The sequence below is a fragment of the Ictidomys tridecemlineatus genome, chromosome 4, assembly GCF_052094955.1.
Source record: "Ictidomys tridecemlineatus isolate mIctTri1 chromosome 4, mIctTri1.hap1, whole genome shotgun sequence".
Classification (NCBI taxonomy): domain Eukaryota; kingdom Metazoa; phylum Chordata; class Mammalia; order Rodentia; family Sciuridae; genus Ictidomys; species Ictidomys tridecemlineatus.
This window is the reverse complement of record NC_135480.1, coordinates 87,402,728-87,421,371: the sequence shown is the minus strand read 5'-3', so window position 1 is coordinate 87,421,371 and position 18,644 is coordinate 87,402,728. Positions and strand designations below refer to the sequence as shown.

General features: G+C 36.0%; 1 protein-coding gene across 1 annotated transcript; it reads left to right on the top strand.

Annotated features, from left to right (window-relative positions):
- The first annotated feature begins 7,224 nt into the window (after nt 1-7,224).
- Mmp7 (matrix metallopeptidase 7) lies at nt 7,225-16,581 on the top strand. The gene is made up of 6 exons (XM_005329121.4): nt 7,225-7,392; nt 10,225-10,451; nt 10,542-10,690; nt 11,953-12,081; nt 13,680-13,841; nt 16,284-16,581. The coding sequence occupies exons 1-6, from the start codon at nt 7,285-7,287 to the stop codon at nt 16,307-16,309; spliced, it is 801 nt and encodes a 266-aa protein (XP_005329178.3). The 5' UTR covers nt 7,225-7,284; the 3' UTR covers nt 16,310-16,581.
- Nucleotides 16,582-18,644: the final 2,063 nt, after the last annotated feature.

Here is an 18,644-nt window from a genome sequence, read left to right as displayed (position 1 = left end):
TCTGGTTTTAGGTTAAGCTGCTTAAAATTATGGGCATATACAACACAACAAAAAGTCCCAATAACTATTTTGGCTATAAACATCAAATTAATTTTCAATATAATCTAAACATGAGAGAAGAGCCAAAGTAATTAAATGAAAGCCAAAAATACTCCCCAATACTCAGAGTCAGTTTTACCATCATAAGTTCTAGATACAGTATGAAATAAATTGCTTCTATTTTAAAATCATAAGATAAAATACCAGTGTAACTTAACATCATGTACAACCACAAGAACGGGAAGTTATATTCCATGTATGTTTAACATGTTAAAATACACTCTGCCTTCATGTATATCTAAAAAAAAACAGATTTAAAAATTTTTAAACAAGAAAACATAGTCATAACTATGAATCATCTCTTTATACAAACTCAAAAGGGAGTTCATGTTATCTGATATAGCTGAGGGTTTAAGTTCTTGTTTTTCTAGTAAGCGTATAGTTCCTCCAGAGAAATATTCTTTGTATAGAAAAATATGTTGATAAACTGCTTGGAAACTTAAAGGTATCCCTAAGAGCTTGACTGTAAGATGATGACCTGGAAATTGCTAAATGGCCCCTAATTTTTTGTCATTCTAGTTGTTTTGTTTTGACACTGAGAATTGAACACAAGGGTGTTTTTACCACTAAGCTATATCCCCAGGAATTTTTTTTTTTTTTTTGGAAGTGGAGGCAAAGGAAAATAAGAAAAGCCAAGCAGCAGGGAAGGAGGAAGATCTGACTGTTGAAGATTGTTAAAAAAAAAAAAAAAAAAAAAGGAAGTATTGTATAAATTGTAAATTATCTACAGTGTGGTGCTGGACTATAATTCACTTTTCACTACTTCCTACTGTTCACTAAAATTTATTCCACAGAGTTACTTCTTGTGAGTCCACATGGAGGAAGTCAAGCATTCAAAGTTATATCCAACTTTGGGGTTTGAGCTGGAACAAAGATAAACATTTCCCTTTCTTTCTAAGGGGTAAATTGTGAAGTTTGGCACTGATAGAAAAAGTTCCCTTTAAAAGCTTGCTTCTCCTTCCTCCTGAGGGAAGATGCACTTAGTTAAGCAAGATCCAAATTCTTCACAGGTTAGGATTTGGGGGAAAGGAATAGTAGAAAGGAAGAATTCATGTTTGTTTTGTTTTGTTTTGCTGTCTTGCTTTGGAGGTGGAAGAAGCAAGCTTACAGTAGAATGGGAGCTCAGCAGAGGCACTGATCACTCAGACCACCTTCTCCCTCATTTCCCTTGCCCCTCTGCACTCCTTTCTCCTACAGTTTCCCAGTTCTAGAACTTTCCATGAACTGGTGCATGTACTTCAAGGAAGTGGCAGCTGTGCTGAGAGACAGTGTTGTTGCAGCACCTTACACTTTTCTGGAAAGAATCTTCCATGTCACCTGTCCAGTTGCCTGTCACCCAAACTCTGGAAGCGTCACTCATATTCTATATCTGCTAAGGTATTTCTACAGCTTTACTTTCCTGTATGTACATCCTTCTCCTGCATGTGAAACCTTTCCATCATTTAAAATCAAGATCATGTCACTTAATATTTCCACTCCAGTTGTGCCACTTGTCCGATCATCTGATTTACCCTATTTTAACCTTTGTAGTTCTTTCCCCCATAGGTACGTTCTGTTGTTCATCCTGTATACCCAAAGATGTTATTGATAAAGACTGTGTGTGTTCCTTGTTTAAAAGGTTAGTAGATTCTATGATAAGGAGATTCCTTTGGTTCATTATTATAACACATCACGTTATAATATTTAAGATAGTTACTTCCTTGTGTCTCAGAAAACTTTGTCATTCACTGCCAAGGTCTCGGCTTGGCACCAGAATCACAAGCCACCACACAGCTTCGTAGGTTCAAACAGCAATTCTTTATTCCCGCTCTCACACCGCCTCCACACAGGTCCAGGGACAATCACGTTCTCCCGTCTCCCGCACCATTCACCTACTCCACGAGGCTCTCTCCAAATCCCATTTTTTTCTCACAAGAACTCAACGGGAACAAGCAGCAGGAACACCCTAATCCCAGCAATAATCTTCAATCTCTAACTTCCCTAAAACCCATTATCTTAAACTGGCAACGCCTTAAACTCAAGGAGCCGGTTACTTCCTCAAACCTGATCAGCTCTAAACCCGGATCCACCTTGGTCCTTGAGCAAGGTCACCTTATTAAAGCATGCATGCAATGTCCCATCGAATGTCCTCTAAGCAGCATGGGGTACGCTTGGCAAGGAAATTTCGATGTGTCATTCCTACTTGGTAATGGCCCTCAGCAATTCACAGTTTCAATAAAATTATTGGAACAAGACCCTTTAAACTTATCTTACTTCTATATTTGTCTCATCTCCATGCTAAGTTCATAGATATGGAAGAAAAAGAATACCATGACACACAAAAACTCCTATCATAATAGTGACAACAATGATTTTGATACCAGCTAGCATTTACTGACTTCTTCCCCATGCTCCAAAAACATGATTTTATACATTTAATCTTCCTATTTAATCCTCGCCATAACCCTAAAGAAAAACACTATCCCATTTCACAGGTAAGGAAGCCAGATTTCAGAGGGGTTGAATATTTGGTCATTGTGACACAGAAGGAAACTGATCAGGGCTGAAGGACTTCCCTTTAACATGGTCACAAATTAAGTCAGTGTGATGAGATTACTAAAGCAGAAAATCATACCAACAAAGGAAAAGCAATGGTGCAAAAAGAAAAGTTATCAAACGTAAATAATGTGGATCAATGACCTAAATATAAAAGCTAACATCATAAAACTCTTAGGAAAAAAAAACAGGGGTAAATCTTGATGACCTTGAATTTAGCAGGTTGTTTTTAGATATGACACCAAAAGCATAAGCGACCAAAGGGGAAAAAATAAATAGGACATCATCAAAATTTTAGAAAATTTTATGCATCAAAAGACATGACCAAGAGAATAAAAAGACAATCTAAAGAATGAGAGAGAATATTTGAGAATTATATAGCTGATAGAGGTTTAATAGCCAGAACAAATAAGGAATTGTAGAACTCCTACAAATCAACAACAAAAAGACAAACAACCCCACTAAAAATATGAGCAAAGGACTTAGAAAGACATTTTTTAAAGATATGCATACAAATGGATAACAAAGCACATGAAAAGATGCTCATCAGTCATAAGTCATTAAAAGCAAATCAAACCACAAGGAGATACTACATACCTACTAGTGTGTCTGTCCATAGTAATATAAATTTTTAACAGAAAATTTAAAATGTTGATGGGAATATAGAGAAATTAAAATCCTGGTACTATGCTGGTAGAAATATAAAATGATGAGACTACTGTGGAAAAGATTGGTGGTTCCTCAAAAAAGTTAAACCCAGGATTGCCATATGTCCAAACAATTCCACTCCTACATATATACCCAAAATAATTAGAACAGGGATGCAAACAGATAGTTGCATACTGGTATCATTGTATGATTTATCTCAGCAGCCAAAAGAGTTGAAAGCAGCCTAATGTCCACTGATGGATAAATGGGTAAACAGATACACAATACTCATCCAATGGAACATTATTTATCCATAAAAATGATATAGAAAAAATTATAAAATGATATACTTAAAATTAGTATGCTAAGTGAAGTAACTCATGCACCAAAAGATATTTATTGTATGAGTACACTTATGTGAAGTACCTAGAATGGTCAAATTCATAGAGACAGAGAGGAAAATACAGATTACCAGAGGCTGGAGGGAAGGAGAAGAGAGCTGTTGATTAATGGATACAGAGTTTCTGTTTGAGATGATGGAAAAATTCTGGAAATGAATACTGGTGATAGTTTTTAAATGTTGTAAGTATAAGTAACACCATTGAACTGTACATTTAAAAATGACTAAGATGGTAAATTTTTATTATATATATATGCTATATCCCTCTCAAAAAAAAAAAAGTATGATTTTTCCTTCCTTAAGCCACTTACAACTTGTATCTGCATCTGCAGACCAGATAACTCTCATGAGTTCCAGATGTGAGTTTTCTGCTGACTCCTCAAACTGGGTGTCCAATATTGACGTCATTGCTTAACCACAGCCAAGTTCCTCTTCCACTGGGAAAATCCATTCCTTGTTCTTTTTCCTATAGGCTTTGTCTCTACAACCATCCATTAAGCTCAGATCATCTTTGATTCTTTCTTCCTCACTCCTGCAACCAGTCAGCCCCCAAGTTTTTATTTTGTTTTATTTTGTTTTTCTCAAGCCTAGTTTTTAGATATTTCTTAGATTTTCTTCCTCTTTTCCATCCCTCAGGTCACAGTTTTCGTTTGAGACCTCATCCTCCCACTCCTATCTGGACCATTAGCATAACTTCCTGGTTGGTCTATCTGCCTAAGTTCCTCCTGCAGTTATCCCTCCTTCCACAATCCATCTGCAGAGGAATCACTAGCATTTTCTTACATCACAAATCTGATCGTGCTCCCTTCTTCCCTTAAAACATTCCTTCCTGCCCCTTACGATGGAGTCCAAACTCCCTGGCATGCAAGGCTGACTCTCAACAACTTGACCCCTAGGAGCTTTCCGGCTCCCCACTGCCCATGACCCCAGCTACCTAACTGCTCTCTCAGCTCCATCCAAGCATTTTTGTTTTTTCATGTCCCCAGTTTGCACTAAGGACTCACCCTCGGTGTTGCACAAGAATCCTCCATGCTCTACCTATTTCTTCCTCATCCTCCTCACACCATCCTTTCCTGCAACCATTGAGCCATCTCCATAATTTTGACTTTTCTAGAATGTCATATAGTTGGAATCATGCAGTATTTCGCCTTGTCAGGCTGCCTTTGTTGACTTAGTCTTTGCATGGCTTGGTATCTCATTTCTTTTTAGTGCTAAGTAATATTTCATTGTCTGGATGTACCATGGTTTTTATCTATCCACCTACTGAAAGATATCTTAGTTACTTGGCAATTATGAATAAAGCTGCTATAAACAGCCACATGCAGGTTTTTGTGTTGGCATACATTTTCATCTTCTTTGGGTTATGTGGATTATACGGTAAGAAGAGATTAAGTTTTCTAAGGATCTGGAGGAGAGAAAAGGAGCAAGAAAAGATACTTGAGAATTAAATTGACCAAATGACATTGTTACATTGTATACAAGGACAAATATCTAACAATGAATTGTGCTATTATATATAATTATAATGCACTAATTTTTAAAAAGAAAGAAAAAGAAACTGTCAAACTGTCTTTCAAAGTGGCTATACCATTTTACATTCCCACCAGTGCATCTGCATTTGGTGTTGCCCATGTTCTGCAATTTGGCCATTCTAGTAACCAAATAGTAGCATCTTATGGTTTTAGTGTACATTTCCCTGATGACATATAATGTAGAGCATCTTCTCATATTCTTATTTACTATTTGTCTATCTGTAGGAGATATCTGTCATGGTCTTTGGCATATTTTTTCATTGATGCATTATAATTATATATAATGGGATTTGCTGTTACATATTCATACAAGCACACAGAATAATTGGTCAGTTATATTCCCCAGTTCCTCCCCATTCCCTCCCCTCTTCCTTTCCTCTTGTCCCCTTCCTCTACTTTACAGGTTTCCCTTCTATTTTCATGAGATCACCTACACACACTTATTTTCCCCTTTATTTCTCTAGATTCCACATATGAGAGAAAACATATGACCCTTGACTTTCTGAGTCTAGTTTTCTAGTTCCATACCTTTTCCTGCAAATGACATAATTTTATTCTTTATGGCTGAATAAAACTCCATTTTGTATATATACTACATTTTCTTTATCCATTCATCTGTTGACAGACACCTAGACTGGTTCCATAATTTGACCATTGTGAACTGTGCTACTATAAACTTGAGTTTGCATGTATCATTATAGCATGCTGACTTTAATTCTTTAGGATAAATACCAAAGAGTGGTGTAGCTGGATCATATGGTGGTTCCATTCCTATACTTTTGAGGAACATCCATACTGATTGCCATAGTGGTCATACTAATTTACAATCCACCAACAAGGTATTTTTAAATATATCTGCGTCATTAAATTTTTAAATCCTAGCATATTTGAGGTATCTCCCATGATGTATTTTAGTCATAAGCCATAGTGCTCTCTAAGAAATATAAAATACAATGAGGAAAACAGACCTATTACAAAATAAGTAGGCTGTGTTGTGATAGAAAAAGCACTGGACTGGGAGTATTAACTACTATTAACTAGCTGTGTGACTTTGGGGACATAAGTTAATCTGTCCTCAATCTTGGCTTCAATTTAATCTTTGGTAAAAATTAAGTACATGGGTCAGAATCTCAAGACAGTGGTTCTTTAATGTTTACATATAGGTAATTTTTATGTGTATTGAGGTCCAACACAGCCCTACCTGTAACTGCATAGGAGTTGGAGTCAGAGAGATTGGAAAAAAAGAATTGAACAAAATAACTTCCAACTTGATCAAGTTCAACTAGCAGCTTTGGAGAAAACTGCTAGTACAAAGTAAGGTGCAAGGTAAGTGGGGCAGATGAACAAGTCAAGCCCACGCTTGAAGATTTTTTTGTTTGGTGTTTTTCATGTAATTCAAGAGAAGCAGTGTTAACCACGAAGAAAAGAAATAACCTACTTAAAAGTACACCTAAAGAAGGGATTTTTCACTGCTTGACTGAGCTATTGGAAGGTGAGGCCATGAAACACAGCTCTATGGTGGCCAACAATCATCATAATACCGCCTTCCCATCTGCCACTGCTATCATCCTCCTCCTCTATAAAGAACCAGGGGATGTTGGTGATGTTCTGTTTCTTGACTTTGGTGATTGTTACAGTATTGGCTTAATAATATTGATTATTTATAATCTTGTGCACTCTTCTATACATTTCAATTTTTTGAAAAATCCTTTTAATATACATGATACAATAATATCCTAAATGATGAACCCCAAATTTTTTAAATTGAGAAAGCCTGGTGAGTAATAATTTGATTCTGGCAAATAAAATGAGTTTTCTCATGGGTTCAATTTATATAGCAGACAGAAAAGAAAAATAAATACATCACGCTCCTCTTGCCAATAAGGACACAGTACTTCCTCATTGTCGTTAATGAAGAATAGCACATACTTTCTGAAAAGAAAGAAAACATTCAAATGAGTCACCTATTACCACATCCAGGGTTGAATAGCTATATAAATTTCTCCAGCCTCTGGCAGAAAACATCAAACCAACCACAGGTCTGAGAACAGTCATCTCTTGCTGGCAGTTATGAAGTTGCCTCTGCTGTGGGCTGTGTGTCTGCTGTCTGGACACCTAGCCCTGCCACTGCCCCCAGAGGCGGGAGGCATGAGTGAGCTGCAGTGGGAACAGGCTCAGGTATGTCACGGTCCACTCACCTGGATTCAATGGTCTTGCTGTCAGCATTAGAAGTGTTTTTCAATTATTTCTCCTTCCATATTATATTGCAATGAGTTTTCTCATAATATTTTTTTAATAAAGGGAATATATGCTTTTATCAAGTAACCATTCAAAACAGGCTTTAAAGCTTATCCAAACTGGGTTTGAGTTCCAATTCCTCCGCTCACAATGTAGATGAACCTCAAAATGTCATTTAACTTCTCTGATCTTTAGTTTTCCAATTTGGAAGTTGGAGATAATAATATCAGCAAGTAGGGTGTTATAAAGCATTTAACACAGTACCTGGAACATTACTGATGCTCAATAAATTGAAGATTTATTATTTTTATTGCAACTTGAAATTCTTTTCATAAAGGATATAGAATGCAGCATCTCAAGATAAGAATTACTTGTTGAATTCAGAAAATATGGGTAGAGGTTACGGCTTTGCCATAAGCTGATGACAATAGGCAAGGCAATAACTCCTGGATTTGTTTTCTCATGGGTCCAATGGAAATAATAAGACTATATGTTTTATACCTTGCAGAATTAGTCTAGTGAATAATAATTTCCAATTATAGAGCACTTCCATATACACTACATCATTTATTCCTTAGCTTTTTTCTAAAAACAAGGAGAAAGCAAAGTTAAGTTGATTCCCATTCAACTTAGAATGGTAGTAGATTCTTAGTGGTAGAGATAAGAATCAAGGACAAGTTTTTCTATAAAAATGATGTTCCTTCTAATATATTACTTAATAAGCAGTCTAATAAGTATTAAAAATATTATTTGGCAAAATAGTACATGATTACTTTTAAGCATTGTTTATAAATTTAAGCCTTAAGCATAAGAAAAATCAAATTTTGCTTCACATGAACTTGGATTTTTTTAAAAGTCCAATAATATATTAGATTAAACCATATGAAATTACTGATATTTAATAGTTTTTTAATCTCTCAAATAGCAGTTTTTATAGCAATTTCTGTTTACCTAATGAATTCTCCCAAAGGAATTGATTTTCAAGAATATTCAGTTCCTTTATTTAACACACAGGCTGTCAAAACTAAAAGGAGTTTAGCTAGGTTTAATGCATAGCAGGAAAGGTCATCTCAAGAATGCAGAGGTGCTTCTTCCATGAGTATCTTTATAAAGTCTGTGGCTCTAGAAGGGATAAAAGGATATTTGCTTTTAAATAAGAAATTAATTCATAATTGTCATGAACAATAAGTATTTGTTGTATTGAATGACACACAATTATTGGTAACAGATATAGAGAGCACAATATTGATAAGTTTTCTTAAGCAAAATTCATACTCCTGAGAGGTTCTCAGACAAGTGACCAGTACCATCCACTCCAATATTGATAACAAATCACTGAACCAATGTTTAAATCAATTCAACAAAAATATTATCATACATCAGCTAAGCCTACTCATTTTATCTATGTTTGTGTACACACATGCACACATGCATAAAATACTGGGGACTGAACCCAGGGATGCTCTACCACTGAACCACATCCCCAACCCTTTTTATTTTGAGACAGGATCTTGCTAAATTGCTGAGACAGGCCTCAAACTTGTAATCCTCCTGCCTCAGCCTTCCAAGTCGCTGGGAATATAGGCATTCATTATTGTTCCTGGTCACCTATACATTTTTCTAATGAAATGGTTTTGGAATCAGAACACAGTCTCCTTCAGAGTGACTTTATATTTATTTTATTTTTATAAGCCATGTTTCATCATATGTAAAATAAAGATAACTGCCATGCCTGCTTCACAGGATGTTCAAGCTGTAATTAAAATAAATGGCTCCAGTAAGTACTTTAAAATGTTCTTGTGAGTTTGCTGCTGCTTTTAGTGCATTCCTTTCTTTTTTCCTGTTAGATTCCCATCTTCATTTGCAAACACTAGAAAACTTTAAGAAATTCCCAGGGACCCAGTTTACATGGGATAGATCTGGGAGATCTGCTTTATCTAACAGCCTCTCAAAGAGGTTGTAGTAGGGATTTAAAAGAGAGAAAGAGAGACTAGAGGGTGGAAAGAGTGGAGAAAGGGAAAAGAGGTACTGGGAGGCAAGAAATTCAGGCTCAATTCTGCTACTAACATATCATGTGAAACCAGGAAAATCATTTGGATGTTATGAGCTTTGGTTTCTTCATCTGGACAATTAATTCAATTAATAAACTAATAATCTCCTAAATATTTTCCCAGACTAAATTGTTAAGACCCTTTAACCTTTAGCTGGTACCAGACCTCAGCAGGATCTTTGATGGGCAGGGGTCTTCAGATCTCCCCAAAGGGTCCATGGTGCTAAAGGAGGTTTTGGTGTGCCTCTTGAGATCACGCTAGGATATTCTTCCTGAAAGTTCCAAAAACAAGTCTATGATATATAAAGTGTTCAGTATGTTTTCCTCAAAACATTTAAGGTGGAAAAAAAGAGAAATTGGGAGATTTTTCTCCTGGATGGCACACTTGTGCTTCATTATCAATATTAAATTTTCTTTTTATTAGCGCATATTTATTGTACTCAGTGACTATATAATTGTTCTATCTTGAAACCACTATTTAAATTTACAAGAACCAGAGGCAGGGCTGGGGTTGTGGCTCAGTGGTAGAGCACTTGCCTTGCACATGTGAGGCACTAAGTTCGATCCTCAGCACCACATAAAAATAAATAAATAAATAAAGGTATTGGGTTTATCTGTAACTAAAAAATTTTTTTAAAAAAAAGAGGCAAAAGAAGTGCAAATTTCTAAAATTAAAAAAGACAATAACAAGAACTACAAATTATTTACTCTCTTTTCAATAGCACTATCTCAAGAGATTTTATCTTCATGACTCAAAAGAAAAGGATGACAATAATTTAGAATTCAAACTCAAGGAGATGCAAAAGTTCTTTGGCCTGCCTGTAACTGGAAGGTTGAACTCCCACATCATAGAAATAATGCAGAAGCCCAGATGTGGAGTGCCAGATGTTGCAGAATACTCACTATTCCCAAAGAGGCAAAAATGGACTTCCAGAATAGTCACCTACAGGTCAGTTTTGTTTTGGCTCATTTTGACAAAAACAATTGATAAAGCCTTTGTCCTAACAGGTCAAATTTTTTTTATATTGTTTGCTACTAGGATCCTATCATACACTTCAGACTTAACACCTGCTGTAGTAGATCAAATAGTTGCAAAGGCTTTTAGCATGTGGAGCAGGCACATCCCGCTTCATTTCAAGAGAGTTAGGATGGGAACTGCTGATATCATGATTGGCTTTGCAAGAGGAGGTAAGAATGAGTCCTGTAGGCTAATCCCATGTGCTATTTTATTTATTGGTTATTTATATAAGTGCTCTCTGTTTCTAAAAATGTAAACCCTTTGATAAGGAGTGGGGGTGTAGCTCAGTGGTAAAGCATGTGCAAGGTCTTGGGTTCAATCTCCAGCATCACAATAAAAGAAAAAAAAACCTTTAATGAGATATTATTGCAATTTTTCTAGTTTGTTAAATTAAAGTCACTTTTTATGCAGGAATTGGCAAACTATTACTCATGAGCCCAATCCAGCCCAACATGTGTTTTGTTTTTTTTTTTAACCAAGTTTTATGGAACACAGCCATGCTCCTTCACATAACTATTGTCTTATAATCACTTTCAGACAGGCTACAATTGTGACAGCATCCATAAAGTGAACAGCACTTAAATTTCCTGTTATCAGGCCCTTAGAAAACATTTACCAACCCCTCTTTTATAGTATGAATCTTTACATATATAATCTTTTTGTAGCATGAATTATTAAAGGGCTTGTAGAGATATAATGCATTTACATGAACTGCTCTTAATTAATAGAGTTTCATGGTGCAAATTTAGAAAAATATTTTCCATTTTGGTCTTCTCTAATATTGAACTGCCAGGGTACTAGGAATTTAGCTGTACCTTGAACTTGAGCCCACAATATCGACAACATTGAAGAAGATGTAAGGGAAAGCAGTGATAACAGCACTACAAGTTTATCAAGAACTGAATGAGCCAGGTATAACCTGACACTCATCTAAAGATAAATAACTCTGACTCACAAATAAAAGGACTATCAAAATCTTTTTTAACAGACTTTGAGTATAGTTCTCCAACACTATCTAGTATGCTCCCCAAAAAAATAGCTTTTTAAGAAAAATGTACATGAAATGATACACAAATTACCCATCAAATGCAAAGCTCACATTCATGCTCCCTCCCATCTCCATTTGGTCAAGCAAAGTGATAAAATTTAACAAACACTTAAATGCAATCATAAGTTAGATATAAATATGTTTAAAATACTATATCCTATAAACCTTTACTGTGTGGTGGTTATTGGTGATGAGCAGTGGTTCTGTGAAAAAAAAAGTGCCTTTACTGAATAAGCAACTAAATGCATCTGGTTTCTGCTACCAACAATGTGGACCATTTGGAATGGGCTGTTCTTTCCAGTCTCAATAATCATGTAAACTAAAAAGATGAAATGACTAGGAAAAAATCCAGTCACTAAGGAAAGTCACTCAATTTTCTTGCAGCTCATGGGGACTTCCTCCCCTTTGACGGACCAGGAAACACTCTGGCTCATGCCTTTGCACCTGGGCCAGGCCTAGGAGGAGATGCTCACTTTGATAAAGATGAACTCTGGACTGATGGCAACGGTCTAGGTACAGAGTCCCGTGTCCCTTGTACTGTACCTCCTTCAACTTTCAGACTTACTCTAACATTCATCTGATACTTGCTTTAATTTATGATATCTATCAAGAACTTAAATGACAACCACTGTCCTATATGCTTTAGATGTTTTATCTCATTCAGTATATTCATAATATTACAAGTACTAAAGATGGAAACTCTGGCTATGGAGTCAAGCAGTGTCAGGTTCAATTTGTTTTACCTCTATCTTTCTTGCTGGGTGTCTTTAAGTTATTTAATGTCTCTGAGCCTCAGTTTTCTCTTCTATGAAATAGGACTAGTAATAGTTTCCACCTGAGGATTATTTAAATTAAATGAAAAAATGATTGTACAATGCTTAGCACAGTGCTTGGAATATATCAAAAATTCAATGAATTTTAGCTCTTCATATTTCTCAAAAGTAAGTGTCTCGAATAAAAAAGAGGAACAAAGACTACAATATTTTAAAATTATATGCAATTCTGGGATTATTCACTATTGTATGAAAAGAAGAAGCTCCATGACTTAACCCATCATAATTCATCATTTTACAATGTGAAAGATTATGGACACATCTCAGAACTAATGGAGTGGAGCTCTGACATAAATAATCCTCAGAGAAAACAATCCTTTAAAAGAAATGGCTAGTAACTGGCACTGGAAGTGAAATTAATACTTGTATTTGCCTATGGGAATTTACCACAGCTGAGCAAAGCAGTGAAAATCTAACCTCTGTAACATGGTGAGGCTGCCTTCCTGCCATATCTTGCACATCTTCATTCTTCTTTCTTCCCACTCATGGTAAGTAAAGACAGCTTCCTTCAATCTAATGCAACACAGATCAAGCTCTGGTGACTCCTCAAATTCACAGATTCACTCTTTCCCCCAACTTGCAAAGCATTCTAAGTATTTGAGAGAGATTCAATTATCGTCTCATATGATTTATATACAATCTATATCACATATCATTCATACACACACACACACACACACACGCACACAATTTTATGAATCAAGATCAGAAACAAAACCCAGCAATGCCTGGAGATAACTGTCTTTGGTCTTGACATTCTCAAAACTAACCTTCTCTATCCTAACATTCAAAGTCGTAATAATTTGTTGAATAGCCATTATTTTTCAGATATTGGGAAAGTCTAATTATCTTGGCAAATCTGTAGAGTAAGAATTATTATCTATGTTTAATAGATAAAGAAGTGAGGCCGAGCAGAATCAACTGATTTGTCCAGAGCTGTCCAGTCAGTTAAGTAGCAGAGCTATGTCAGAAATGCAGGTCTTAATGCTTTTAAAGTCTTTGCTTTCCACAATAGAATATCACTGCAGGTGATTATATAAGAAGCAAATAGGCAGAAAAACATTACTTTTCTTTAATAAGCAGAAGTGGTAATATTAAGAACTACTATGCAGAATCTCCTTCTCATCCCTTCCCAGTCTTCAAGGCCTAGAAGCGAATAAGTAAGCTATGGAGGATTGAGAGTTGGGTGTTTTTATAGTTACTTTATTTTTATTATTATATATTAGGTATTTACATGCTTATTTTAATAGTTACTCTATGTTACCTCTTTGGTTGTAGGAATTCACTTCCTATATGCTGCGACTCATGAATTTGGCCATTCTTTGGGCTTGGGTCATTCCTCTGATCCTAGAGCTGTGATGTATCCAACCTATAGAACTGAAGATTCCCAAAGTTTCAGACTTTCACAGGATGATATTGAAGGCATTCAGAAGTTATATGGTAATATTTATGGTTTTAAATAAGGGGGATTTCATATTTTCCCCTTAGAATAGGCTTGGAAGAAAGAGACTGAGAAATGGGCATTTACCTGGAAAACCACACTGTAACTTATATCTAAAAGTCTACTGAAAAGAAAAACTGGACCTTATATACTCAGAATGTGACTAGACTTTTTTATACTAGCCATTTCTTTTATTACTTTATAGTGATCCTCGTTTTAGTTTTAAGCTTCAGTAATACAGCATCTTATGGTGAAATTATGACAATGACACTACCAAGGTTCTTTTCAAGCTGTCACCCACTCTTCTTCCTGGCTCAGTTCAAACTCTTTAGGAGTGTCTCCCATGGAGTAGACTGGAGGAACATGACACCATGCTCCACAGCTGCCCAGTGCCAAGGATTTGCCACTAGGTGATCAACAGTGACCCATTTTTCCTGTTTGCATACACATGTAGGGAAAGTAATTAACCATGGACAGCCACTGCTAATAATTAGTCAAGAAGATTATGAATATCTCACGTCCCAAAATATACTTTTTTATTCAAATTAAGCTCCAAATTCAGATTTGAAATATGCCGATTTGTATTTACTTGATGAAGTCAGTTAGAAATAGTATTCAGGAAAGGATTCAAAGGACAAGGATAGAAATTCATGCTTCTGGATAAAAATGAGGGGGAAAAAAAGAGTCCAAAGATGCTAAGTGACTTGTTCAAAATCATGTGGCTGTCAAGTGCTTGAACAATGATTCCACGTCAGAGCTATATGATTTCATACCCTACCATACATGCCTGCCTATCACTACCTAGAAAGCTTTCATAAAAGCAAGCCAAACAAGAAAATACAGGATTTCATCTTTAAATCAGCAGATATAGTCAAACTTATCCAGCAAAATATCAGGATAAATATATGTATTTTTATGGATATATGTTTATATGTATGTATATATATATATATATATATATGTACTTGGATAAGAATACACTATCAAAAGATCACTTAAGAGTTTTTGAGTGATCCAAAGAACAACAAAAATGTTTTCACATAAGACAGTACTGTCTTTCTAGGAAAATTATTACTGCAGAAAAATGAATTTAAGCTATCAGCTGAACCTAGAATTTACTATGTATTAGAATTGCTTAAATTGCACTTCTAGAATGCTAGTGCCTCAAGACAATCCCCACAGAAGCATGCTGTGGAAAAATAACTTCAAGACACACTACCTATAAAAATTCAGATGCATACTAAATAGTACTAAAGGAACAGTGTTTAACTCAGTATTTACTAAATTATAATCATTTTTATGGAATACCCATTGAAATCCTACGAAATAATACTTTAGAGAACACACTTTGCAACTAGACCCTAAAGATCAGATCAGATACAAACAGCTGCTTCTATCCAGAGGACTCACAAAATACTGACAGAAAATACTACCCCCTTGTATAAAATAGCAGAACTCTGAGAATACAGCATTCTATAACTATTTCAGGAGCTTAAGAAAAATACAAAGAGATTAAAGAAGCTATGAGGCAGACTGATTAAATTTAACAGGAAGAAAACTGGTGCATTTGATTCTTTCTAGTTTTACAGTTTTTATTTGTTCTTTTTATATATACATGACCATAGAGTGTATTTTGACATATCATATACATATGTGGAGTATAACCTATTTTAATTAGGATCCCATTCTTGTAGTTGTTCATGTTTTGGAGTTTCACTGGTGATGTATTCACATATGAACATAGGAAAGTTATGTTTGATTTGGTACATTTGGCACACATCCTTATCCAAGTAGGAAAGAAGAAACTTCTGAACAACAGAAAGTAGGATTTAATCATGTAAGCTGTAAATTTAGAGATTTCATTCATCCAAAATATAATGGTGTACTTGCTTAGCATGTGCAAAGCCTGAGGTTAATCCCCAACACCACAAAAAAAAAAAAAAGAAAAAGAAAAAGAAAAAAATAAGTTAACATGAGCAGAAAATATAGATTCAAAAGAATATGATTAGAGTCATGAATGAATGCAAAACTCTCAATGCTATTTTCAGAATAACAAAAATAATAGCTAAAATGCATTGATTACTTCCAGTATCCAAGCACTTCACATGAATTAGCTTGCTGAATCCATGAGGTATTATCCCATTTTATAGACTGCTAATCTAATGCTAAGGAGGTTAAGTAGTCATTTCCTCAAGGTTACACAGCTAGTAAAATGGTAGAGATAAGGTGCACAGGCATCTGATCCCCAGGGCCCACACTAAGGGCAATATTGCTTCCTTAGCCTTTGAAGGTTGTACTTCAAAAATCTTTGTTCCAGACGCAGAAAACTGGGACCAAGTAAATGATAAGTTATACATACCATGACATTTCTTTTGTACAGTTTTAGGATGGTTTTTATGCATTTGTATACTGTGTCAGATGCTTTTTTTTTTTCTTAACAGGAAGAAGTAATTTCAGAAGGAGATAGAAGCTTCAGGGGGAATATTCATTCATTCACTGGGTTCTGTATCAGTATTCCCCAACCACAATTAACACTCTCCCTGCTCTTCACTCAGCACATGCTCCATCCTTTCTTGCACTGTGGTTGGTTTTTTTACATCTCTCTGTCCCCCAGGATAAACTTTATGTTTTGCCTTCATCTTACTCACCTATGATGATCCTCAGACATCATGCAATTGGCAGGTGTCAGTAAATGTTGTATACACAGATAAATAAAATTCTTATTCTATGATAAAAATACTTATACTTGGGAGTAATTTTTCTGTGGCAAGGGAAGGCATATAATGAAATCAAAGAATAAAACAAAAAAAAATCTCACCACATTATGTTGGAGTCTTCAGACATATCTCACCCTATCAGTAGATAGAAATATGAGCTCAACTCTTTGTTGTCCTTTAATGTAGCCCCAAGTTACCTCCCTTGTTCTTTCAGCACAGGCTCTCACTGAATCTCCTGTCAAATGTAGTTCTTCCCGCAAAATGTCTGTAAATTCCTGAGGACTTGGATTCTCAGAGTCATTGCCAGCTTTAAATTCCTGCCAGGGTATCTCTCCTGCCACACCCACTCTCTGAATTGCCCTGTACCAAATAAAACATCAGTCTCATCCTCCTCTCTTTTTTCCCCAACCAGTCCTAAAAGAGAAACTGTACATGTTGTTGAAGATTCATGTGAACAATAAGATTTTACATTGCACTAGGCAATGAAATTAAACAGGATAAATTTGGAATATTACCCCTCATCCTTCAAATCTTTATCTTCCCTGTATCAGCCCATTTCTCACTGGCTACCTACCTCTGCAGGCTGCAGCCTTCCACCACATCACTCCCTAGGCCTCTGATCTTTAGACCCCTCTCTTTCCTATTGCTCCAGAAATTCATTTTCCTGTTGTTCTGCCCTGACCCTCCCCTTTCAAGCACTGAGATTCCCTAATGTGTCTTCTCTGGGTAAAGCATCTCTATGTGGGGCTTGACCTAGAGAAGGACACACAGCTGGCAAAGGTTTTTATCATTTTAGTCTTTCCTTTCTTCCTCCTTCTCCACTCTCCTCACACATATGTATGCGTGATTCTCCTTATAAACAGAAATTTGAAATTTACATTTATACTAATATAAATAACACCCCCCTACACATCCTGAACAGATGCATTCATTTTTAAAAATTTCACTCAAGACTTTTTTTAACCCCAAACAAATCAGTATTCCAAAAATCAAAATTACCACCCTAGTCATTAGGAAACAACTCCATGATAGATCAAATGCAAGAAGAATCCATTAATCCAGGCAAATATGAACTGTATGTGAACAAGAGTTCAAAGGCCTTTAAAGCATAATGGAATATAACTAACAATATTAGAATGAAGAGGAAGTTACAAGTCACTGAATTCAAATTACTCATTTTATAGACAACAACACAGATTATCTGTTTACAGTAAGCAAATGTAGTCATGATTTAAGCAAATTTTTGCTTGTTTAGCTGTCGTATTTTGGTTGGAGCAGCAAAAGGCAGTGTCTATCTTGCAGCTGAAGTGGCTGCCTGTTATCTTTACATGTCCAGCATTCCTTCACCCAACTTCAGGGACAGGAAACTGCCTCTCCCCGCCTTTTTTAAAAATTTATTTATTTTAATCAGTATATATGACAGCAGAATGAATTTTGATTCATTGTACACAATTGAAGTACAACTTTTCATTTCTCTGGTTGTACACGATGTAGTATCACACCATATGTGTATTCATACATGTACCTACGGTAATGATGTCCATCTCATTCTACCATCTTCCTGCCCCCATGCATCCTCCCCTTCCCACCTTCCCCTTTGCCCAATCAAAGTTCCTCCATTTTTCCCATGCTCCCCACCATGCCTCTCCCCTTTGTGCACACTCTTCACAAGCTATCACTTAGGATGCTACATCCCTCTGGGTTGAGAGACGGATACAGGTCCAAAGCTTGGCCTATCAGATGTTCTCTCTCCAGAACACTGAAGACTGATAAGCCCTGGCTGTGGGGCTCTGGAGACACTGCCTATTCAATGCTGCCTGGGTCCTGTCCTCCTCAGAGCTCAGGAGCAGGGCTTTTCTTCCAGATTTCAAAACTGACTGCATTGTCTTCCAACAAACTTTGTCTACTACTTAAATTATCCAGCCTCAATACACATCTTTGGTTTAAAAGTCCTTGGCCTGGAAACTTGACTGGCTCTCCTATCATATTTCACATATGAACTCTGTTGCATATTTCACCACTTTCTTCAGTCTTAGCAATGAAGTTAAACTCTGAGCAAAGAAGTAACATTTTATTATTTCAATC